This window comes from Cyprinus carpio, chromosome A13, assembly GCF_018340385.1.
Source record: "Cyprinus carpio isolate SPL01 chromosome A13, ASM1834038v1, whole genome shotgun sequence".
Lineage (NCBI taxonomy): Eukaryota > Metazoa > Chordata > Actinopteri > Cypriniformes > Cyprinidae > Cyprinus > Cyprinus carpio.
Genome location: NC_056584.1, coordinates 28,180,368 through 28,207,084, shown reverse-complemented (window position 1 = coordinate 28,207,084; position 26,717 = coordinate 28,180,368). Strand labels below are relative to the sequence as shown.

Here is a 26,717-nt window from a genome sequence, read left to right as displayed (position 1 = left end):
CACTTAAAAAAACACAAAGAAAGATAACTATAGTCATTACAAGTGTTTTTACAGATAAAAACAGAGGAAAAAAAATGGACCTCAACAATCAACCATTATAGGAGCCCAATAAAAACACTACTAGTACTTTGTTGCACCACCTCTGTTTTATAACAGCTTGAATTCTCTGAGCATGGATTTTACTAATGACCCACAGGTATACTCCTCAATCTGTCTCCAGCTTTGTCTTATTGCAGTTGCCAGAATCAGCTTTGCAGGTTGGAGCCTTGTCGTGGACCATTTTCTTTATTTCCCCACAGAGGTTCAATTTGAGTGAGGTCCGGACTATTTGCAGGCCATCCAATTGACAAATAGTCTTTTCTGTTGAAACTGGTTTTTCACAGATTTTGCCCTATGCAGATGCATTATCCTCCTAAAAAATGATGCACCATCACCAAACATCCTTTCAATTGATGGAATAAGAAAAGGGTGTCCAAAATCTCAACATAACGTGTGCACATTATAGAAGATGTATGACTGTCCTCCTCTCCCATACTTTACCTGACATACAACCCCCATATCATTCAATGATGTGGAAATTTTGCATGTTTTCTTCAGGCAGGTGTCTTCATAAATTTCATTGGAACGGCACAAAACCAAAAAGTTCCAGCATCATCAGCCGGCCCAATGTAGAAACAGCAAACGTGATTCATCACTGAATATTAACTCTCATCCATCATCCACTAGTCCAAGATTGTCTTCTTTAGCCCACTGAAACCTTGTTTTTTTTCTGTTTATATTTAATGATGGTTTTTCGTTTGGCTTTTTTCTGGTATGTAATCCCATTTCTTTTCGGCGATTTTCATTATAGTCCGGCAAGACATGAACTCCACTTTCTGCCCTTTGTTCCTCATTTGTTTTGTTGTGCTTTTCTGTTTTTCAAAAAGGCATATTGCTCTTTAGTTTTTCTGTCTTGTCGCTTTGATGTCTTTCTTTGGTCTACCGGACGCCTTTCCCTTTTACAACCTGTTCCATTGATTTGTACTTGGTCCAGATTTAGACACGCTGACGGGGAAACAACCAACATTTATTTGCAACATTCCGTGAAGATTTACCTTCTTTGAGAAGTTGATTATCCGCCCTCCTTTGTTTCAAACTGACATCTCTCAACGTTGTTGGAGCCATGATTATTATGGGTCATCATCTTGGTTCAAACACTCACTAATTGTGCAAGCAACTCTTTTTAACTGCACTAATTAGCGTTGTAATCAGATTACAGTGGTTGATTTTAGAAATGCAAATGTGCATGTGAGTCCTATAATATTTTTTCCTCAGATTTGTAGTGATTCCTATTTTTTTTTTTTTTTCCTCTGTTTGAACAGAAAAATTGAGTATAAATGACAATTATGGTCAATTATATATAGCGCTTTATAAAATACAGCTTGGTTAATAGCAGCTTTACATGAACAAACAGTGTTATTGATTGTAGTGCATGATTTTATCCTTATTTATCTTTCTTTATATCATTGATTTAAGTAAAATGTGGACAGAGCTTCACACTGAGATTGTTTCCATTATCTCTTTGTCTTTTATTGTGCTTTATCTTCAAGAAAGCAAAATATACTGTATATAGCAAATCACATCCGCCTGCTTTGTATTTATTTTTTAATTTGTTGAAAAATGCTATAAATGGCAGTCATATAAGTACGATTTAAACCATGCTAATGCATTTCCACTAATGCCAACAAAGTTTTCTAGCCTATGCAAAAGAATAGTGTGGTCAATAGTGTCGATTTATTTTTTAACACTAAGATCAATAGCACTAAGGCTGAGATACAACCATTAGAGTCAATGAGCATATACATAAAATACAGGAGAGCACTAAGAGAGATACAACCATGATCAGATGATAAGAGCAGGTCATTTGTAACTCCTAAGGAGAGCAGTCTCAGTACTATGATACGGTCTGAATCCTGACTGGAAATCCTCACAGAATATCATTTCTCTCTAAGAAGGAATATAATTGTGAGGGGATACTACCCTAAGTATCTTGGACAGAAAAGGGAGTATCAAAGCATAACAGTGAAAGCTAAAACCGTGTTTTCCCCTGATGATAGCTCCCAAGGTAACATTGTAAAGCGTGAGAGTAACGCCCATACTGACCTTGAGGTCTGTCCTACTACACTTGTGATCGATATGATACCCTCTTGTCAGTCACTGCTAAAACGAATTAATGCCGGTCGATAAGTACATTTAAACCATGCTTCAAATGCACTTCCATTAATGCCAACAAGTGTTCTAGTCTAGGCAAAAAGAAGGTTGTGGTCATAGTGTCGAATGCAGCACTAAGATCAAATAGCACTAGAGAGAGAGATTCACCACGATAGATTATAAGAGCAGGTCATTGTGTAACTTAAGGAGAGCAGTCTCAGTACTTAGATACGTTTAAATCCTGACTGTAAATCCTCATCCGATATACCATGTGCTTCTCTAAGAAGGAATATAATTGTGAGGATACGTACTACCTTTCTAGTTTAACAGAAAGGGGAGATCGAAATCGGATCTGTAATTAACTAGTTCTTTGGGGTCAATTGTGGTTGTTTTGATAAGGCTAATAACACCAGTTGAAGGTTTTGGGGACATTACTTCTTAATAATATTCAGGAGGATCTATGACATCAGGAGCACTCTTTTATGGCTTAGATGAATAGGTCTAACATAACATTTTGTTGTTTTAGATGATTGAACAAGTTTATTACAATTCTTCCTCTCCTATAGTAAAATAGTGGAACTGTTCCTCCGTGGATTCTATAGTGCACTGTCCTGATTGTGATACTGTAGCTGACTGCTGCATGGCTGTATCTCTAATATCTTGATAAAGTCATTACTGCTGTGCTGTTGGGAAATGTCAACACTTGTTGATGCTTTATTTTTCGATTATTTTGCTGATTTATTTAGTATTCTATATGCTAATATTTTTTATTCAATAAGCCAAGCTTGTTTTTTATTTGTTGAACCTCACTTAAATTGTTACTCTTAAATTGGTTTTGGACGAGAGAAGAGTGGCACCACCCCAGGAGGGATGAAGACCATCTCTTTTCAACAGGTCAGGTCTGCCCCAAAAACTTGTCCTGTTGTCTATGACAGCTATGTTATTCTGCGGGCACCACTTAGACATCCAGCCATTGAGTGACGACAGTCTGCTGTGTATCTCATCACCACACGGTAAGCAGGGAGGTGTATATTTCTGGGATAATCAGCTGGGTTTCACATGTTTGACTGAGTCAATGGTTCACGTCACAGACTTACTCCCTACATCCACCTCACTTCAGCCTCTATTGAACATGCGAACACTACAACCTCATTATCTGACATAACTAATGAAGAAAGGTGGCAGGTTTCCATGACAACCGCGTCCGTGTTCAGTCGGTTCATTGTGTCAAAAACGTGTTTTTCTCCTTTTAACTCAACAGCACACATGTTCTCAAGAATAGGGTTGTCCATGTACACGAATCCATTGTTTTCGTGTAAAGTGTTATTAAGACACCGTATGTATCTTTCAGCTTTGAATAGATGTCTCTAATTATGCTTTTCATAACTTCACTTAATGTGTCTCTATTTTTCTTTAATAACAATAGCACTGATGCAGTGTGATTTGAGAAAACATGTATGTTTGATTCGTCACCTAATCTAAAAGATTTATTATTCATTTACATTTTTTTCTAAATCAATTTTATTTAAAACTCTTTTAGTGTAAAATGTGATTTAATATTTAGTAATATTATCAATTTAACTGCACAGATGAGCTGAATGAGCTGCTGTAAATTAAATCTGTTTTGTTAACTGATGAACTTTGCAACATTAACACTTTTATTGAATTGAACTGAACCAAAATTGAACTGAACTGAGATGAATAATGATACTATTGTCTTCGTTAGAGCTGCTTTATAGAATAATTGAATTCATGATTGATGAGTTTTTTCAAGAAAATATTCATTTGTGAGATGCAAACTTGCAATTATAAGTTTATAAAAAAAGAGTCAGAATTGACATTATCTTCTTTTATAAAAAAAAAACAAAAACAGAATTGCGAGATGAATTGAGAGAAAAAAATTGCAGATGTGAGATAAAAAGTTGCAATTACCTGATATAAACAAATTGAATTGCAAATCTCATAATTTGGAGAAAAAACAAAGTTGAAATAGTGATACCTAAACTCACAACTGCATGAAAAAGTCAAAACTGTGAGATAGAAAGTTGCAGTTACTTTTTTTTTTTAAATTAAAACTATACAATTGCAAGATGCAAACTCAGAATTCAGAGAAAAAACGTAAAAACGATGAAATTTAAATTCGCAATTGCAAGTTTATATGTGACAATTCTAAGTGTGAGATAAAAAAGTTGCAATTACCTTTTTTATATATAAAAACAACAATTGTGAGATGCAAAACTCAGAATTGAGAGAAACTTAGATGTTGACTCGTATTTCTGAGAAGAAAAGTCAAAACGGAGAGAAATAAATGTGCAATTCTGAGAATAAAAGGCATATTTGTAGCATAAAAAGAAGCAATTACCTTTTATATAAAATAAGATACACACACACACACACATATATATATAAAAGGTAAAAAAATGTGAGCAATTACAGTTAAATTTATTTGTTATTTTTTTTATTCAGTGGTGGAAACAAGCTTCCATAACACACCATAACACATAACACACAGGTGTCTGAATCTAAAGACGTCAGTAGTCCAACAGACTTTAATTAACTAAGTGAGATTCTCTTCAGAAACAGACGAAAGCAGCTTTTCATATCTGATATTAAATCACAGGCTGGTCATTGAGTGTTGACCAAAAGAAGCTCCGGAGATCTTCACAACAAAGCCCAAGTTCGCATCAAGCTCCACCAGTCTTCGTCCTTTGAAATGGAAATGATTCTTTCCTGTTGTGTTGGTTGTCATCTTTTATTTCATCTTCAGCTGGGGCTCCAGGTCTTCTGCATGTCCAGCATGCATCGCTCTGTCCCATCTGAGCCGTCACGTTCTGAAAGACGCTTGTGATTGATGAGTTGAACCCGATCACCTTTCGTTTCATGAGCTGAGTGACGCTGCAGTGAATCCTGCTGGAGAAATCTATCTGTGTGTATATCCACTGCCTGATCAAATATTCAGCTCAACACAGATTCAGCAGCAGAATACAGATTCCAGCTGTGTCTTTCAGCTTGTGCTGTCAAACCCTCAACAGTGAATGATGCATGAAAAGACCAAGGGTGAAGATTTCGAAGAAAGTTCACTTGCTTGAACTCGTGTAGTTTCTGTACGCGACTCTATCGTATCAGCAAAGGGTTTTTACACAGGTTAATATCTGGTCAGGTTCTGGTGGCCTTAAGAAAAAATAAGAAAATGTTGCATTCATAGATATACATAGGAATGTTCTTAAGATTCTTAAAATGTAATTTTCTTCTTTAAAATCTTTAAGTAAGCACATGTTTACCAGTTTGTTTTTTTAATCCCCAAAGACAAACACGTTAAAAAAAAAAAAAAAAAAAAAAAAAACATTCAAGAACTTTATAAGAGATGAGAATCGCAAGGAATCTAATGATTCTGGGGCCAGATTTACAAAATATTCTTAATTCAGTTCTTTTAAACTGCAGTTTTTTCCTTCTAATTTTTTTTAACAGTTAAAAAAAAAGAATTTGTTGGATTCACAAAAATTTTTTTTAAGAATCTTGAGACAAAACTCAATCTTCTTATATATTAATTTTTTAACTTATAGATGGTAGATAATATGTTGTATTCACAAAAAACTTAGGAAAGGAAGGAAGGAAGAAAAAAGAAGAAAGAATTCAAATTCTGCCAAATCATTTTAAATAATTTCTCAAAGTTTGCAAATGCTCCAATTTGTTTTAAATCCAAAAAGGTAAAGCCTGACGTTTCATCTTTAGGAAGAAGAAGCATATTAAAGACAATATTTAATAACTTTGAATGAGAATCGCAAGGAATTTAATGATTCTGGTGCCAGATTCACAAAATACTCTTAAGAATTAAATTCTTCCTTACTGCAATTTTCTTTAAATGTTCTAACTTAAGCAAAAAGTTTAGAGTATGTTGCATTCATAAAAATACTATATATAGCAGTATAGTATAACAACAGTATAACAGTCACTTTTCACTTTATGGCAGAAAATATTCTTGCACTTAGGAATTTACGAAGTAAGAACGGTCCTGACATTTTTCTTATAGATTTCCTCGAAAGTTTCCCGAGAATAAAAAATATCTAGGTGGGTAAGAAAAATAAGCTTATTTCAGAGTTTTTTGGCAATTTTTTTTTTTATTTTAAACATAAATTAGCTTATTTTTGGTGCATTTTTTAATAAATAAATTTTTTAATTTTAATATCTGATTATTGTCTTGCTTCTCAATGCATCTTGATTTATGAATGTTTAGTTACTTGCACTGGAAAATAAAACAAAATACTGAGTAATAAGAAACTCTTGATTTATGAATGTTTAGTTATTTGCACTGGTGTTTTGTTTTTGTATTATGAGTAATAAGTTAATTTTTTTTTATTTTTACCCAAATGCATTTTTAATCAGCATAATTTTATGATGCATTGACACATTTCAGGGATCAGTAGTGATATATATATTCTGCTGTGGTTTGGAAAACACATCTGGTTCTTGTAGGAAACTCATCGTAGTTTATAGGATCCTGATCTCATATTTTGCTGACTATGGGTCACTGGCTTTAATAACATCTATTACACGGCTCGAGGAAAGGAAATATAGAACTTGTCGGCAGTCTTAATCGTTGATCTACTCTCCTGGAGTATCGGCACAGAGCTGAGCAGAAATCAGAAAGTCACTTCTGCTGAAATAAGCTGTTTGAGAGAGCATCATGAAGCTTGAGCTCCTCTCTGTTTGACAGCAGGTGTCAGTTATGATATGGATTCATGGCTCACGGCATCATGGGAAGGCATGAAAGCAGATCTTCAGAGAGTCTCGAGAGCGGCTCAGAGGTTTATTCAACATGACTTGAATGCGGTCCTCCATAAAAGACACAAATATCAGCTTATAAGTTCTTTGAGATCTGCAATGAGCATCTTACCATGATTGCAAAAGATTTCTATTTCAGATAAATGCCGTTCTTCTCAACTTTCTATTCATCAAAGAAACCTGAAAAATCTGCAATGAGCATCTTACCATGTCGGAGATTGCAAAAGATTTCTATTTATATTAGAATGATTTCTGAAGATCATGTGACACTGAAGACTGGAGTAATGATGCTGAAAATACAGCTGCACATCACAGAAATAAATTACAGTTTAACAGATATTCACATAGAAAGCAGTTATTTTAAATAGTAAAAATATTTCAATATTACTGCTTTTGCTGTATTCCTGATTAAATAATTGCAGGCTTGGTGAGCAAAAAAAAAAATCTTACTGTTCAAAACGTTTGACTGCTACAGTAGTGTATACTTGGTGTTTTCGTCATATTAACATCTAAACGTTCTTAAATCAAGATGCATTTACTTGAGAAGCGAAATTCTCAAAAGAGAAGCTCGATTAGTCATATTCTCCTTTTATTTTCTACAGAAGATGAAACACAATACGTGTTTGGAAGGACATGAGGCTGAGTAAAATTAAAAGGTAACGAAGGCTTTGAAAGCAGGAATCATGCAGCGTGTATAATTGAATGTCTTCCATCTGTAAATCATTGCACTTTTATAAAATGAACACATCTTCCCCTGGAAGGAATTAAATTATTTCGGGTTCAGTTATAATAATTTGACACGGCCGTGACATTTGAAAGGAAGTTATCTTCATGTGAAACAAAGACTGCTCATATTCATGCTAATAACTCCATGTTGGTTATTCCCATATATCTATTTAATTCTCCTGACATGCTGATTACATGCAAATGTCCCTATTAAAGCATTCTAACCTTTATTACTGTGATGAAACAGACCTCAGTTGCTTCCTCAAAAACCATTGTCTCCAGAGATTAACCTTTACCAAACGCTGCCAGAATCCAGAAATATCACTGTGTCAGATCAGTGTTGGTTTCATATTGTGTTTTGATTCTATGGAAGCGTGTTTCCACGGATGAATTAAAAAAAAAAAAAAATTAATTGTGACTTTTTCTCTCACTAGATCTTAAAAGTCTATTTAAAAAAAATAAAAAAAAAAAAAAAAACCTGTGCTTGCAGATGATATAATTTTATAATAAAAGGCCACTTAAGTGTATTTAAAGGGAGACACTTTCATGACTCTTTCTTAAAACAGTTAAGCAGACTTTTTTATTTTAAAGTATATTTTAAATAATTGTTTTACAAGCCCAATTACAAAAATAAAAAAGTGAAATAAGATGCTTAACAGTACATTTAGCAGTAGCTTTAAATATATTTAAAAGAAAATAGACGCAATTATGTAATTACTTATACAGATTTACTTAAGATTAAGTATGCCACAAAACACTCTTAAGTTAAAATAGTTGCATCTAAGAAAAATCTAAACAAAACATTTCAATTAAATTGCAACTAACATGCAATAAAGTGTCTGAAAACATTACATTTAGTTTACACTGAAGCGAATCATTTAAAGCATACAGTATTATTTCCATAATAAGTCCTCTTTTTAAGGTAAATTGTCAAAGTTTAATTTTTCACAAGGGTTAATATTAAATATGTTGTTCGATAACTCTAACATGCACATTCTCATAGTTGTTGCTTGGGATAATATAAATGTTAACTGAAATAAAATAAAATATAAAAAAAAAAACAAGGCAACATTTCCCATTTTTGTTTAGTTTAAATTGAAGTATTATATATATATATATATATATATATATATATATATATATAAGTTAAACTGAATTGAAATAAAATGTGTTGCCTTTGATTATTGTTTTTTTTGTTTTTGAAAGAAGTCATCAAGCCTGCATTTATTTGATCAAAAATTTTATTTTTTTTTTTTTTTATTGTGGTATATTATTACAATTTAAAATAATTGTTTTTAAATTTATTATACTTAAAATTACCATTTATTTCTGTGATGCAAAGCTGAATTTTTAGGATCATTATCACATGATCCTTTAGAAATCATCAATCAATTGCCAAAATAGCACAAATGAGCACTTAAGTGAAGTTGTAAATGAGCAGAAATATTTTCGTCTGATGATGCATGTAGCTGACGAAGATTTCCTGAAGATGGTCGTCTGACCTTTTCACCCCTTTCAGATGTTAACCGTCTTTTCACCTCATGTTTGTGAAGTAGCTCATCTCCTGCTTCTCTGAATCCTTCACACGCTTCTCAGAAACTCCTGCAAATTCCCTTCCCATCCTGAGCGTTTTCTGAATGGTCTGTAAAAACCAGTGGCACAGGTCAGTGTCAGACGCTTCATGATGCACACAATCTGAGAGAATCACAACACTGCAAAGAGCTACACTGTAACAGTTTAAAAAGAGGGCTTACTGTGGAAATATTATACCTCAGAAGAATCAGTTGCAATTAATTCATTTATATTGGTTTTGTAGACTATTGCATGTTAGCTGCAATTGAATTCAAATGTTTTATAGTTTAAATTTATATTAAATGCATTTATTTGACCTTTGCTTTAGCTTTTTGACTCATATGACTTAAGTATATCTCTGTTGTCTTTGAAATATGGTTAAAGTGTACAAATGTACTGACAAGCATTTGTGATCAACTAAAACATACTTCAATGTCATTTCTATTTAAACTTGTATGTCTTGTATTTAAATATAGTTTGATTTCACATTGGTAATGATGAAGTTACAAAATATATTAACTTTAAATTTAATCTCAAATAACACACTTAAGTTAAAATAGTAAGTTAGTCAACACATCAAAATAAGTGCACTTCTTTAAAGCATGACAAAAGATTAATAAAACATGATATTTAAAATAAAAATGTATAATTTGATAATTAGAAAGTGCACTTTTATAAAAGGCTTTTATTTCACGATCAAACGTGACAGAAGAGCGAAATGTAACTTTTTTTGTTTCAATCTGTGATATTTTTGTTCAGTAATTTTTTTAAAATTATTTTTAGTTTGAATTTTGGAGATATTTTATGATAATTTGCAATATTTATTAAATGTTTCTTAGGGTTTTTTGTTTTTGTTTGTTTTTGTATTTCTCATTCATTTCCTATGTCTGTAATTTATTATTTTTAGACTTTTTAACATATCCAAATAATGTTCATGATTTTTTGTGTGTGCTCACATAGCTAATGTCACATAGCAATGAAACAAAATAAATAAATAATAATAATAATAATAATAATAATAATAATAAAATATAAAGGACATTTCTTAAAGTGTAAGAAGTGTTATGCATGACAAGTTCTGTTCGTGCTTCAATGCACATCAAGATTAGTCTCTCTATCTATCTATCTATCTATCTATCTATCTATCTATCTATCTATCTATCTATCTATCTATCTATCTATCTATCTATCTATCTATCTATCTATCTATCTATCTATCTATCTATCTATCTATCTATCTGTGACCAATATATTTCATGACTGTACCACTGAAACATACATTTGTGTGAAACTGCATTGAAACGTCATGCATTGTGTGAAGCACTACACAAATCGATCTGAACTGAATTGAACTTCTTTTTCACAAGGGAATGTCCTTCGGTTAGAGGATGGAAGCTCAGTAACACTGAGGGAGATGTTACGGCCCATGTGATCAGAAGAACCTCATTCTGACCCGGAGTCAGAAGATCTTAAACATTTACAGTGATGCACGAGGGTTTCTCCATCCATCTCGTATTGGCTTGAAATGCAAACAGAGTTTTGAGTTGAGGGTGAATTCTTGAATGATTGTGCACTAAGTTGAAGGATAAACGATTGCTGCGTCTCTCTCATTTGTCCTACAGAACTCACACTAAACTTCTGAAGGTTTGACTCTGAACACCTGCAAACGAGCCGCAGGTCCGTCACAGGTAATAAATCTTCATCTCTGACGTCTGCCGGATCAAAGCGGGCCGCGGTCGCTCCTCAGCAGAACCAGGGTCATCTTCTGCAGCTCCGAGTCCTTCATGCATCCCCCGCTTCTGCGGTCCAAATGACTTATTGGTGAATTTATGAAGCCTGTCGGTTTGAATTAACAGTGGAGAAGCTTTTGATGCTGATCTGGGATCAGTTTTTCAGCATTTACTTGAGGAGCTTTGGGTGGGAGATGATGATCCTCAATCAGTGTCTAAAAAGTCTGCTTTTAAATGTGTTACAATGTTTAGTATCATTGAACTATAGTTTGAATTAATTCCATTTTCATTTTAAGTTTAAGGAATTTTGTTATGTATTTTTTTAAACATTATCCATTTCAACTGTAGTTATTTTAGTACATCAAGTTACACTAAATAAAAATGAGAATGAGCTGAAATAAAATAAGTTTATATATAAAATAAAATATATTAGAATGAGCTGAAATAAAATAAGTTTAAAATAAGTTTATATATAAAATAAAATTTATTAATATGATTTTTTAATTGTTTGTGGATTAAATATTATTTTTTTTGGCTGATTTAGGTTAATTTCTGTTTGTTTTTGTGTAAAATTAATATTTTTATTGTATTTTTTATTGCTTTACTTTTTACATTTTTTTTCATTCTAATATCACAGTATATAAGTCTAATCTATCTATCTATCTATCTATCTATCTATCTATCTATCTATCTATCTATCTATCTATCTATATACACGCATTATCAATATTATTGCTTCACAAATGAATTGTAATATGTAAAAAAAAGCTTTTTACTCAGTTATTTAAATTTGAAAAATAAAATACAGAATTTTTTTATTTTAGTTTTTATGTTTTCCATTTTTTTATTTTTTTATTTTTTTCATTTTTTTAATATGTTTATATAATTCTAGTTATTTTAGTAAATCAAGGTGAATATAAATGTTGCCTTGGCAAATATCTGAAATAATAAAAATTTTTATTAAAAATGTTGCCTTGGCAAATATTTTATGTAATAATAGAAGATTTTTTTTTTTTTTTTTTTTTTTTTTTTTATTTATCATTTAATTTTATAGTTTTTTTTTTAATTTTTTTTTTTAGATTTATTACATTCTAATATTAAAATTGTATTAAGATAATTTATTTTTTTATTATTTGTTTTTAATTTATATATCTTACGGCTCCCGTTGTGACGACTTGCTATTGTGTTTCAGCAGTGTTTATTTTTGGTGACTTTAACATTTGTATCTGTTCACTGTCACAGTCTCCCGTACAACACAGTCAGCATTAGGGCTGGCTTTCTGCTTCCATTTCTATTTAAGACTTATTTTGCATGTTCAGTAGAAGTACCTTCCATAATTAAACTGTAGAATCCATAGTCTCAACAAAGCCGCATTATGATGCACAACTCTATTAGCGCTTGTTGATTGGAGTGCATCGGATCGCGCTTATTGACCTGCACTAATGCAGCTGGAGCGCGCGATGAATCAGAGCGGCTCTCCGGGGCTCTCCACACACTGCCCTTATCCCGCAGAGAGGGACTGAGGAAGACGAGCGCGCAGTATCGATGAAATGCACAATCGTTTAGCAGTCACCGTTTGCGCGTTAAATGAGGAGAGTTTGGCTGTTTCTCACAATTACGCACGAGGCGTTTCCGCGTAATGGATAAAGTTGTAGATGCACCCTTGAAGCGGGAGCGCACCGACTGGAGTTCAGTGACGACGATGATGATGATGAAGGCACAGTTACGTGGCTGAGCCGACCTGTGCCTGATAGCCTATATAAACCCCATCCAGCAAGAGAAAGTCAACAAAACCCGTCCGGATTCAGGACCCTCAAACACGCTCAACAAGTCCACGGAACGCGCGCGCCTGGATTATGAAGCGAGAACAAGCACTAAACATCACAGAATAGCCTTGTCTTTACGATGCACGCAGACTTTCTCCAGATGTAGCAGCCACTGCTCGGTTCGAAGCGATGGAGTTGTTTGATGCGGCGGTGAACGGCGTGTCTCACAGCGAGGATCCGTTCTCCGGACCGCTCACATCCATCGCACCCTGGAACTACAGAGTCCTGGCGGCGCTGATGTTCGTGGTGACCTCGGTGTCTCTGTGCGAGAACTTCACGGTGATGCTGGTCACCTTCAGGTTCAAGCAGCTCCGGCAGCCGCTCAATTATATCATCGTCAATTTATCTCTGGCGGACTTTCTCGTGTCTCTGACCGGAGGAACGATCAGTTTTCTGACCAACTTCCGCGGCTACTTCTTCTTGGGCAAATGGGCTTGTGTTTTGGAGGGTTTCGCAGTCACCTTTTTTGGTAAATTTGCATGAGACCTTTTGATCATGTTCAGCATGTGTCGTTTGGGTTTTGAGTGATTCATTTTAATATCTCACACTACCATTCAAAAGTTTTTGAATTTTTAATGTTTTTTAAAGAAGTCTCTTCTGCTCACCAAGCCTGCATTTATTTGATCAGAAATACAGAAAAAGCAGTAAAAATGTGAAATATTTTTACTATTTCAAACAGCTGTTTTCTGTGTCAATCTCTGTTAAACTGTAATTTATTTCTGTGATGTGCAGCTGTATTTTCAGCATCATTACTCCAGTCTTCAGTGTCACATGATCTTCAGAAATCATTCTAATATGATGATTTGCAAAATCATTAGATGTATATTAAATATTAAATAGTTGATGTGCCTGTGAACTGATGACTCTGTAAAGAATAACCCAGATGCACAGCTGCTCTCACATCTGTTTAATAACTGCAGGTGTCAGTATTTACCATTCATGTGATCGCAGACACACAGTCACACTCTTTAATTGATCCTCTTAATTGCAGTTTATTCTATATGCTTGCATGATCTGTTTTAATGCAGTTTGTGCAACAGGACATGGTCAAACTAAAGAGAAGATAAACCAGCATCAGAGTGTGATAACAGATGTCAGATGTACAATAAAGCGGTGTGAAGTTTGTCCTGATTCCATATTGATTTCACAGTAGACATTATTAGTAGCTCTACATTAACGGTCAATTACGTAACATCTGAAGCTCAGTGAAGTTAGAGTTTATAATAGAAACATCATGTTCACACAAATGGCTTTTTCATTGCAATTTTATGCAATAAATGCAGATTTAATGATCTGTCAAGTCTAGCTTATCAAAAGAGTTGTAAGAGATTTCTGTGTGGACTTAAAATGTTAATATAAAAATATATTAAAATAAATGACCCACCAAAAATGATTATAAAAACAAGAAATGGAAGTTCTCTGGTTGCTAACAAGACAAAGTGAATGTAGTTCATTCACCAGTTTAATTTGTAATGCACTTGTTCAGTTTGTTTTATAAGAGTTGCATGTCTTTTTCAGAAATGAACGGCAATGCATTGTCAATCACATTTATACAGTACAGATTGTTTCAAAGCAGCTTTACAGTAATAAACAGGAAAACAACAACGTTGCAGAATGTTGCTAAATAATCAATTATTAAATGAATTCCATTAAATCTAAAAAGCAGCTCTACAGCAGACAATAGTGTCATTATTCGCCTCAGTTCAATGTTGATTCAGTTCAGTTCAATAACAGGGTCGATGTTGCAAAGTTCATCAATTACAAAACTGCAAATGCATATCCATATTTTCACTACACAATATCCATATTTCCATCCACTGAATTTTGGGATAGCGCATAAAAAAAAAAAAAAAAAAAAAAAAAACCTTGGCTGGAAATGCCAAGATATATTCAAAAAATGTGCATAAAAATCTTGAGCTCAGTTGAGTTTTTTATACTGTATATTTATATAAACTCATAGCTACATAGTTAAAACACATCTACAATTACTCGTGCAATAAATATATGTCATGAAGTTTCTCTCAGTCTTCTGCGCTCTTCTGGAGAGATCTTCTGTTAATCATCTCTGTCTGAATCTGCAGGCATCGTGGCTCTGTGGTCTCTGGCCGTCCTGGCGTTCGAGCGGTTCTTCGTCATCTGTCGTCCGCTGGGGAACATCCGTCTGCGAGGAAAACACGCAGCTCTGGGTCTGCTGTTCGTCTGGACCTTCTCCTTCATCTGGACCATTCCTCCTGTCCTGGGCTGGAGCAGCTACACCGTCAGCAAGATCGGCACCACCTGCGAACCCAACTGGTGAGGAGCCCAAACACTCATTTATCACACCACAGCACCATTTAACTATTCAATTAAGGCAGAAAGACTAATTACAGCACCTAAACATGCTTCCCCTTATACAGTACATGTTTAATCTCAAATCTTTATTGAATTAAAAAAGTATATGAATTTTTTTGACGGCCAATTTACATAAAAAAAAAATGATAAACTACAATTAACAGTATCAGAAAAAAACACTTTAAAGAAGAAAAAACAACAAACCATAATATTAATGATAAATAGAGAAGATCTCCAGAATCAGAAAAAAAATATAATTTATATATATATATATATATATACACACACACACACACACACACTCAAATATATTATTAAAAATATAGAATTACAAATTATTATTATTATCATTATTATTGTTGTTGTTCGTTTGTTATGCTCTCTGATAAAAAAAAAAAAAAACACACTTAATTTTACTTTATTATTTTGATGTTTTTGTTATATTGGAAATTGATAAATACAGTAGTTAAAACAATACAAGTATGAATAAACTGGTTGAAACATAATGTGATGTATATATATATATATATATATATGTATATATGTGTGTGTGGTGTGTGTGTGTGTGTGTGTGTGTGTGTGTATATATATATCCAGTTTAATACCAAGCTAAAATAAGAAGAGAAAAAAGAATACATGGCTAGTATGATAACAGTGAATCATTTGCATGTGCATTGTAAAAGTTTAATACCAAGCTAAAGTTAGATATATATATATATATATGATATATATATATATATATATATATATATATATATATATTACATTTACTAGCCATTTCTAAGTGTTTTGCTTTGATTGGAATGTTAAAACACTTCTCCTCCACTCAAAACACTGGATTTACATGCGGATCATTTATTCCTTCAGACCGTCAGATTCACTATCAGTCAGAAACAGAAGCGCTCAATAATACTGACTGGACCATCAACAGGACCTGATAGTTCTGGGGTTAAAGTGAGGTTAAATGATGTCACCTTCAAACGGCACGCTTGACATGCACGCCTTGTGAGGGCAATACAGCATTTTTATTCATCACTTCACCTCTAAAGATCAATATGTGCTGATTGTGTGATAGGCTTATAATTAGTGTATGTTGGTTTAATGATGGCTTGTTCTTCAGGTGTTTTCACACAGTGTAGTTAATAGCTGTTTTATGCTCTCCTCTCATTGACAGTCACTGCATTGCACTACTGCTCATTTCCATAAATTAAACTAAATTTTGATGCATCATAAACAGTCACTTTTGCTCACGTCGGCTCAGATCACTGTCTAACTGCCCTTTAAAGAAGATCAACATGAATGCAAAGTACTGATTGCTAATTCTGAGCTAACAAGGCACTTTCTCAGAACATTCTGGCAATGTTTTCTAAGTTATGAAAAGACGTTCTTCCGGAACATTTGTTCAGACTTATCTGGGTGTTAATAATGCTCTTAAAATGTAACATTGATCATGCAGTGTTTTATTTCTGAAACTGTTTAGTTAGACACATGTCTCGGAATGTTCAGAGAACATTCAAAAGTAACATTATATTATAAGATTATAAAATGTAATGTTCCTTTAATGTTTACATAACAGAAAATGTCTAAACACTAAAAAAAGTATATTCTGAATGTTCAATAAAATTTGAATAACTTCATGGTTAATTTGGAAATTTGGTTTGGAATTTTGTTAGTTTTAGATTTGAATTTTGAATAATTTTTATTTTCTTGATATTTGAATGTTTAGATAACATTCTGAAATTAAATTTTAATGACTTAATGGTAAGGTTAGCAAAACTAAATATGTTTGGAAAATTCCCTTAGTGTAAAAAAACAAAAACAAAAAAAAACTATATATATATATATATATTTAATTTATTTTTTTATTTTGCATTTAAATTAATGGATAAAATGTACATAATTTTCAATGGAAAAGTAAGCCAAATGTTTAGAAAATGTTTGATTTCGGAAAAGCTGGAAATGCATGTTCCTGATTCATCTGCTCATCATGAAAATTAATTTGTCTGAAGTATCTTCTGCAGTACTTGACAACACAACAATCCTACATGTGCAGGCATTTTTTGGTACTTTCTTCAGAAAGTTCATGCACTGATGTCGAAGCAGCTGTAGTTCTGCATGTGATGTGATGTGATTTGATCACTGTCTTTTGTGAGAATGTGTCTTTGTAGGGTCATTATCATAATTTTGTGCTGCAGAATTTCTTGGAAATCTTTCAGGCTTTTATCAGAGAGGACACATTAAATGAAGGTTCTTTCTATGCACATCTTCTAATTGTCTAAAATCTTTTCTTTTTTAAACGAGGGACACCACATTATAGGATGAGTAGATTTAATGGATGGAGCTTGTCAAACCTTCCGCCACAAGAGCCTTTCCTCCTCATTTAAGCCTAAACCAGCAGCTGATTAACTAACTCAGATTTATTGTCTCTTCTCTGCTAATTAGTTCTTTTATCCATAAATGCCAGCCTTGGTCTGACATGCTGATTTATTTGAATTCATTTTGGCCATGTGAAAAACTCACCGCTAGGATTTCTTTCTTGTTCAAAGTCTGTTTTACCTTTGACATCTTCATCTTCAAACATCATTATGTGCTTTAGTATGGAAATGAAAAAGAGAAAGAAAATGTGATTTCTTTATTTTTAAAAGTCTTTTTTTGCTTTGGTATGTTAATGTTAAAGAGAAAGATCGTTATGATATCGAGTTTTTTATCTTGCAGTTCGGGAGTTTTAGTTAGGGTTAGAATTGCAGTTCTGAGTTTATATCTCATAATTCTCAGTTTATATCTCAAAATTCTGTGTTTATATAATAATTCTAAGTTTATATATCATATTTCTGAAGTCTATATCTTGATTTTTTTTGATATCTCACTGTTGTTATTTTTTTTTTTATATTTTTTATTTTTTTTTATTTATTTTTTTTTAAGTTTATATCTTGCTATTCTAGGTTTATATCTCATAATTATGAAGTTTATCTGATTTATATCATAATCTGAGTTTATATCTCGAAATATATTCAGAGTTTTTATCTCATGAATTCTGATTTATATCTCATTATTCTGAGTTTATATCTGCATAATTCCTGAGTTTATATCTTATATCGTTAATAGTCGCAGTATTCTGAGTTTATATCTCACAATTCTGAGTTTATATCGGAATTCTGAGTTTATATCTCAACATTTCTGAGTTTATTATCGTAATTCTGAGTTTATATCTCACAGTTCTGAGTTTTATATCTAATAATTCTCAGGTTCTGAGTTTATATCATAATTCTGAGTTTATATATCTCATTTGAGTTTATAATTCTGAGTTTATATCTCATAATTCTGAATTTATATCTCATAATTCTGAGTTTATATCATAATTCAGAGTTTTTATCTCATAATTCTGAGTTTATATCTCATTATTCTGAGTTTATATCTGCAATTCTGAGTTTATATCGTAATTCTGAGTTTATATCTCACAATTCTGAGTTTATATCTCATTATTCTGAGTTCATATCTCACAGTTCTGAGTTTATATCGTAATTCTGAGTTTGTATTTTGAGTTTCTGAGTTTTAGCTTGCGTTTATATCTCATAATTCTGAGTTTATATCTCATTATTCTGAGTTTATATCATAATTCAGACTTTTAATCTCATAATTCTGAGTTTATATCTCATTATTCTGAGTTTATATCTGCAATTCTGAGTTTATATCATAATTCAGAGTTTTTATCTCATAATTCTGAGTTTATATCTCATAATTCTGAGTTGATATATCATAATTCTGAGTTGATATCTCATAATTCTGAGTTGATATCTCACATAGCAGGTTACACATGCATGTGATGTGTTTACTGTTATTTGACATGCCAATTGAAATTGTTTATTTATGTGTTATTAGTATGTAATAACTGACTAAACAGACTTCTTGCACGTCATCATTTCAGTGTTATTAATATATTATACTGTATAGATTGTCAAAGCATATATATATGTGTGTGTGTGTGTGTGTGTTTGTGTTCTGATCATATATTTTTCCAGGCACATTTTACCATTTCCAAACTACATCAATCGTAATAACTACTATTCAGTTTGTATTTAATAATTTATAAATTATATATAATTGTTCACTAAGCCTTATATTTAGGTGTGCAAAATTATTAAACAGGCTTTCTTTTACAGATAAAATGAGCCAAAAAAGAGATGTAACTCAGACTGAAAAGTCAAAAATTATTAAATGGCCACGAGAAGGATGCAATACTAGAAATCACAAAGTTAAGGCTTGACCATTGGACAGTGAAATGCTGGTTGGGTCAGCAGGGTCAGACAAAAATATGTGGAGACTGCAAAAGTATTAAAAATACCTACAGGAGCCCTTGAGTCTCCAAGACAAACTTTTCAGGATAGGAGATGGACTGGAAATGAACTCCTGAAACTTACTGCCAGATTCTGGAAGATAAATCCTTCATACAGTGGTGCTGGTCTGTCCATAAAGCCTATAAAAAAATCAGTCTTCACGTATTTTACTACACTTCAGCATGTGATTCTTATTATGTGAGGGTCATTTTTTAGGATTCTTTACCTAACATCCCTAAGAACCTGACACATTTCACTTCTGGAGACTCCAGGTAGGTTGCAGTTCTGGAAAATGCTGGAACCGGAGACTTAAGGGTTCCTGATGGATTCACACCTAATTATTTTGCAGTTAATGTGTCTGTTCTTCTCCACCTGTTTTTGCTCTGACCCTGCTGACCCAATGAGCATTTCGCTGCCTTAACTTTGTTATTGTATAGAAAGAAAGAATTTATTTATTTTTCTTGGAAAGGTAAGAAAGCTTTCTCTCATCGGATCTTTGCACTCATTAATTTTGTCTCTCTGCAGGTATTCGGGAAACTTCCAGGATCACACCTTCATCATCACGTTCTTCACCACCTGCTTCATCTTTCCGCTGGGTGTGATCATCGTCTGCTACTGCAAACTGCTCCGGAAGCTCAGAAAGGTCAGTCGCTCCACAACACCTGGAGTCCAGCGGCTCATTAGACGAGCGATTCACTGAATCCTAATGAACTACATGCGCTTTCTGATGTTATCACAACTGCAAACTGACCTCTGATCACTGACCCTGTGTGGAGACCAACCATAAAAATGATCTGAAGTTACCATTTGTGATAAACCTGATTTCCAGTAGACGTTATTTATATCTACTGCCATCATCAAATCTAGCCATTATAACAATTATTTTGTCAGCACACATTATGTGTGTGTTTGCAGGTGTCTAACACGCACGGCAGGCTGGGTAATGCCAGGAAGCCGGAGCGTCAGGTGACTCGTATGGTGGTTGTGATGATTGTGGCCTTCATGGTGGCCTGGACTCCATACGCTGCGTTCTCCATCGTGGTCACAGTCCTTCCCAGCATTCACCTGGACCCGCGGCTGGCAGCCGCTCCGGCGTTCTTCTCCAAAACCGCAGCGGTTTACAACCCCATCATCTATGTCTTCATGAACAAACAGGTGATATTTGCATTCATGCATTTGGCAGATGCTGTCATCCAAAGTGGCTTATAATGCATGTAATCAGTTCATGCATTGCCTGGGAATCAGACCCATGATGTATTATATCTGATACACACATTTCTAAGGCTCTAAATGATCAAACTGCATGTCTTCTGTCGACTGATTGATAGTTTCCAGTTTTGTATCCAGTCAAAGCTATTTTACTTTTCCAAAAGTCCACCTTGTGCTTCTGGTGTCAGATCTTGAGTGATTTTGATCAAGTAAAGGTCAGAATAACTGCAGTAATATCTCCAGATGAACTCTTACTGGACTGAAGCAGCTCAGCTTTACTTGATTCTCCATCAATCATGTTTTAGAGTCTCAAATCTGATCATCAGGATCTTTTGATGAGCGTTTGTTTCCAGAAGCTTTTTTTTGCTTGTTTGTTTTAAATGTTTTGTTTAAAGGTTCAATAAGCTCCATTAAAATAAATTCAGATTTTTATGTTTTTTAGGATCAATTAATATGGTTTCAGATTTTTGTTATTATTATTTTGTGTGAAGATTTTATATTTTTCTTGTCACGTTTGTGACATTATTTAAAGGTTACAAAAACTTTCTTAGAATCTTCATGACATGTATTCAATCTCTCTAAATCTAAAAAATGACTATTTGTAAGTTATTCAAATTATAAGATAAGGAAACTTGTCATCATTTACTCTCAAAATAGTATATTCTGGATCAGTCAGGTGGAGACGATCCATCTTCGTCTTCATCATCATACGATATTAGATCCTCAGAGTGACAGCGTTACATAAACTCATCCTTTGATTGGTGTTGTTAGTTGTCAGCTTCATCTTTAATAATAAATGGATCATCAATAAATGAGCAGTAAAATGCAGCATGACGCAAGCGCAGGATGGTTTTTAAGCTGAAATGATTTGCCCTGATAACACCTGCAATCCTTTTATCTCTCTGTTTCTGTTTTTTATTGTTTTTGTTTTTATAGGTTGAGTAATTATTTGATTAATTTGATAAAACGTCTGAAGAATTAAACTTTTGATCATTAGAAGCTTATGAACATAAACCCAATGGAAATACAACTCTACTTCCTTTGAATGTCAGAAAATCTTAATTTCAATTACTTTAATGTTGATTACAGTGATACTACATCAATATGAAAAATATAAAGGCACAATTCTGAGAGAAAAAAGTCAAAATTGTAAAAAAAAAAAAAAACCCTTAAATATTGTGATATATAAACTGAAAATTAAGACGTTTAAAGTTTTATTGCAGAAAAAACAATAACATAAAGAGAACAGAATATAAACTCAGAATTAAGTATAAACTAGGTCAAAAAAAAGTATGAATTGCGAAACATAAACTGAAAATGTCGAGAAAAAAGTCTGAATTGTGAGATAAAAAGTCACAATTGAATAACAAACTATTATGCGATCTAAAGTCAAAATAATAAAAAAAAGCTTGAAATATGAGTTTATAATTCTTTGCAAAAAATGCAAATTGTTTAAATTGTGAGATAGAAAGTTGCCATGACCTTTATTATTTTTTATTTAAAATGTCATAATTGCGGGAAAACAAAGTCTGAATTACAAGAAACAAAGTCTGAGGATAAAAAAGTTTTTTTTTTTTTTTTTTTTTTTTTTTTTACCAATTAAATTTTTATTTATTTATTTAGTGGTAGAAAAGGACTTTCATACTTTCTACCTGTAACTGGTTTGGACTGTTGGCATTTCTTATGAATATTCAATATAACATCAACTAATTATAAGATTAGAAAGGCCAAACTCAACGCAGTTTGCAACTTGCTTTGCTAAATGATTTTTGTGGCGATGCTTGTACTTAATTTTTTATTTTTGTTATTTTGTGTGGAGAGTTTTTTGTGTCCCAGTTAAAATCCCCCGCTTCTAAATGGGTTACTGAAAGAGCTTGAAGAAACAAGTTCTTATGCAAGCCATTTAGGATTGAGGTTGCTTTCCCATACTGTGTTTGAGAAGCGCGCAGGACACTGTTTATGGATTTAGTAAAATCCTAAAGCTGTCATGATGGGATGATATCGTTTCACCAGAGCTGTCGTGTCTGACATGTATTACTAAAATAAAAAATAAATAAATTCCTGTGGTTTGGATCAAACCTGCCGCACTCTGAAGGAGATGATGCTGAATTATTGAGCAGCTGTGGAGGTTACTGGACGTAAACAGTGTTTGGCAGCGCCTCGTCTCTCCGTCTTCCAGCTGAGCTGTAGCTGTCAGTTTATCCGCTAGTTCTCTCCATTCAGTCGCTGACCACATCTCGATGCTGTCCACACTCATCAGGAACAGCTCTGCTATTCAGAAATCTGCAGAAATACGTGAACAGCAACACGGCATGCTTGTTTGCTTGTGACTTCAGTGATCTCAGACTAAATGTTGTCAAAGGTCAGACTGATTCGCTGGAGTTTGTTACTCTGTCAGTTTGATGCACGTCTTCAATGGGTTAAAAAAGAAAATAGGTGAAAAATAAAACAGAGATACTTTTGAAAATGCAATATTTTTCAAAGTTGTAAATAAAACAAAGCTACTAAAGTAGGTCTTTATAGTGTAGTTTTAAAATATATTAAAGTTTCTTATTTTAATTTAATTTAAAAGTAAAACTGATATGATTTATATATATATACAGTACAGGTCAAAAGTTTGGAAACATTACTATTTTTAATGTTTTTGAAAGAAGTTTCTTCTGCTCATTCAAGCCTGCATTTATTTGATCAAAAATACAGAAAAAAAAGTGTAATATTGTGATATATTATTATACAATTTAAAATAATGGTTTTTTAATTTATTATACTTTAAATTATAATTTATTCTGTGATGGCAAAGCTGAATTTTTTAGGATCATTATCACATGATCCTTTAGAAATCATTCTAATATGATGATCATTATCAAAGTTGGAACAGTTCTGCTGCTTAATATTTTTTCAGAACATGTTGATACTTTTAAGGATACTTTGATGAATAAAAAAGTAAAAAAAAAAAAAAAAAAAAAAAAAAAAAAAAAAAGCTATGTTTTTAAAAATATAAATATTTTGTAATAACAATATACACTACTGGTCAGTAATTTGGGGTCAGTAATTTTTTTTTCTTTCTTTTTTTTAAATAAAAATCAATACTTTTATTCAGCAAGGATGGGTTAAATTGATATATAAAAAAAGTGATAGTAAAGACACTATATTATTAGAATATATATTATTAGATTTTTTTTTTTTATTTTGAATAAAATGCAGTTCTTTTTTAACCTTTTATTCATCAAATATATTAGACAGCAGAACTGTTTCCAACACTCATAATAAATCAGAATATTAGAATGATTTCTAAATGATCATGTGATAGACTGGGATTTACATGTGACACTGAAGGCTGGAGTAATGATGCTGAAAATTCGAGCTTTGCATCACAGGAATGCATTATTTTTTTTTTAAAGTATATTCAAATAGAAAACTATTATTATTTAAGTTGTAATAATATTTCACAATATTACTGTTTTTTCTGTATTTTTGATCAAAATAAATGCAGGCTTGATGAGCAGAAGAGACTTCTTTCAAAAAACATTAAAAAATAGTAATGTTTCCAACTTTTGACCTGTACTGTATATATATACACAAAAAATACTAAAATGAATAAAAGTATAATCTTGCCTCAATAATAAAAAAAAAAAAAAAGAAAAGTTGTAAATTGATCAAAGATACTGAAGTGGGTTTTACGAAGAAAATACTAATTCAGTTTTATAGTATAATATAGTTTTAATATATTATAGTTTTCTTATATCTATAAACAAAAATACTAAAAATGACAAACACAACAAAATTACTAAATAATACTAAAATAACACAAAAACAGCTATAATTGTAGTGCTGATCAGAGTTTGTAATTGTATAAAACGTAATAAAATGTGCAGAATTTAGTGCATTGGTGATTTACTAATTACAGCTGGGCATATTAATACACTGTATTTATTTTTCTTTTTACTTGTAAATAGCCCCATGACTATTTAAGCACGTTTTACAATGTCTTTCAACTTCAAAATTTTAAGGTTTATTTCAGTGTGTTAATTGCTGTTTCTTTGTACTTATTTGTAAACTTTATAATTAGTTTCTGTGTCTGTTTTAAAACAAGAGAACAGAGAATTTTGAAAAAGAAAAACTGTGTTACTTAACTATAATAACTCTGGTGTTATTTTTAGTGAATTGCATGATAAAAACAACTTTTAATAAATTGCATGATAAAAGTGATTTTAAACTGAAAGCCAAGATATGTGTTTGAAAAGCCCTGTATTTACTGTATTTACAGTTCTGTAAAGCTTCATCCTCAGAACTGCAGAGACACAGACAGGCTTTTCAAGTGACTTTAGGACACAAACTAATTAGTGTCTCTGTGGTTTCATGACTGGGGACTAATGAAGAATGAGAAGGACGATGTGAACCGCAGGCTAATGTGGAAACAATTAATGATTACTGTGCAATTATGACCTCAGCATGATTGACTAATTGTACTTGCATGTTACACACAGTGCTCATCTGCAAAGCGCCGTGTCGACTGATGACTGATTTCACTGCTAGTTTAGAAGCCTGACTGCATCAGTAAAAACCACTTAACCTCACTCTAAAAGCGTTTGGACGTAACTCTCAGCATTCGGTTATTTATTTAAGGCGAGACACTACAGACAAAACCATTGTTTGTGTGTTTTTTTTGTTTTGTTTTTTTCATGCACTGGTTGAAATTGAGATCACATGCAATTTGTTTATAACTTGTCTTCTTATCTTCAGATGCAATGCAGACGAAACTTCTAAAGCAACTTAAATCTGCATTTAAGTGTTTGTTTTTTATTGCACTTTATCTTTTTGCAACTGTGGATTTCACTTCCAATATATATCTTTAAAGGCTTGAGTTTTATCTTCTCCACATCAGCAGCATTTACACACAACAAAATTTTTGTGTTTTATGGTTTCATTTCTAATTTGTGTATTTTAACTGTATATATTTATTTTCTAAAAACGTTATTTATTTATGTGTGTAATTTCAATTTTAATTCTTTTTTTTTCTGTAATTTCAATTGAAGTTTTTTTTTTTTAAGATTTTTTTTTTATTACAAACACCAAAATTTACAGTTTTTATTTAGAGTTTTTTTATTTATTTTTTTAGAGGGGTTTTGTTCATAGCATTTGCCTGGTTTATGTTACATTACTAAAACATTTTATTTCAAAAAACGTTATTTATTTGCAACTGTAGTGTTCAATTCCATTCCATATCTTTGAAACCTACAAACACCAAAATTGTCTGTATTTTGAAGGTTTTTACCAAAGAATTTGTTCATGTATCATTCACATTAATTTATAAATTTTTTTATTCCTAAACACATGGTGAAAATGTATTTTACTAAAGTACCTTAGCAACCAAATAGCGACAATCTAGCAAACCCATAACAACACCTTAGCAACCATCTTGAGTACCTTATCAACCGCATAGCGACACCCTAGCAACCACCCAGAATACCCTAGCAACCGCATATCAACATCCTAGCAACTACCCCGGGTACCCTAGCAACCACCTTAGGTAACCACCCCAAGTACCCTAGCAACCGCATAGCAACACCCTAGCAACCAATCCGGGGTACCTTAGCAACCGCATAGCAACACCTCAGCAACCACCCCAGGTACCCTAGCAACCACCTAGTGTACCCTAGCAACCGCATAGCAACACCCTAGCAACCACCCCAGGTACCCTTTTTATGTCTGATGACAGTATTTTCTGATAAAAATAGAAATCCAAAATTCCCTCTTGAAAAACCTTTAACTCTAATATGACAACAAAGCCAAACAAAAAATTTGAACCTGGTTTCATGAAATATGTTTTTAACTTTGTTTTATTGAATTATTTTTTTGTATTTGGTTTTTTGACTCAATTTGTTGTTTTATTCTTTGGGACCAAAAACACTTTAGCCATGTTGAACCATAATCTTGAGTTTATGAATTTTGGTGATGTTCAGTGCAAGTCAAATTAATTTCAAGGATGTTTTCTAGCTCAGAGCCGAGCTGAAGTG

The 26,717-nt window shown here is 32.7% G+C and overlaps 1 protein-coding gene across 1 annotated transcript in view; it reads left to right on the top strand.

Moving 5' to 3' along the window:
* Nucleotides 1–12,313: 12,313 nt before the first annotated feature.
* The window catches only part of LOC109113655 (vertebrate ancient long opsin a), a 15,049-nt gene continuing 645 nt past the window's right edge, over nt 12,314–26,717 (top strand). Inside the window, exons 1-4 of the mRNA XM_019126472.2 lie at nt 12,314–13,295; nt 14,908–15,118; nt 20,017–20,134; nt 20,407–20,646. Of these exons, the coding sequence (XP_018982017.1) occupies nt 12,956–13,295; nt 14,908–15,118; nt 20,017–20,134; nt 20,407–20,646 (909 nt within the window). The 5' untranslated portion in view covers nt 12,314–12,955. The remainder of the gene's footprint in view (nt 13,296–14,907; nt 15,119–20,016; nt 20,135–20,406; nt 20,647–26,717) is intronic.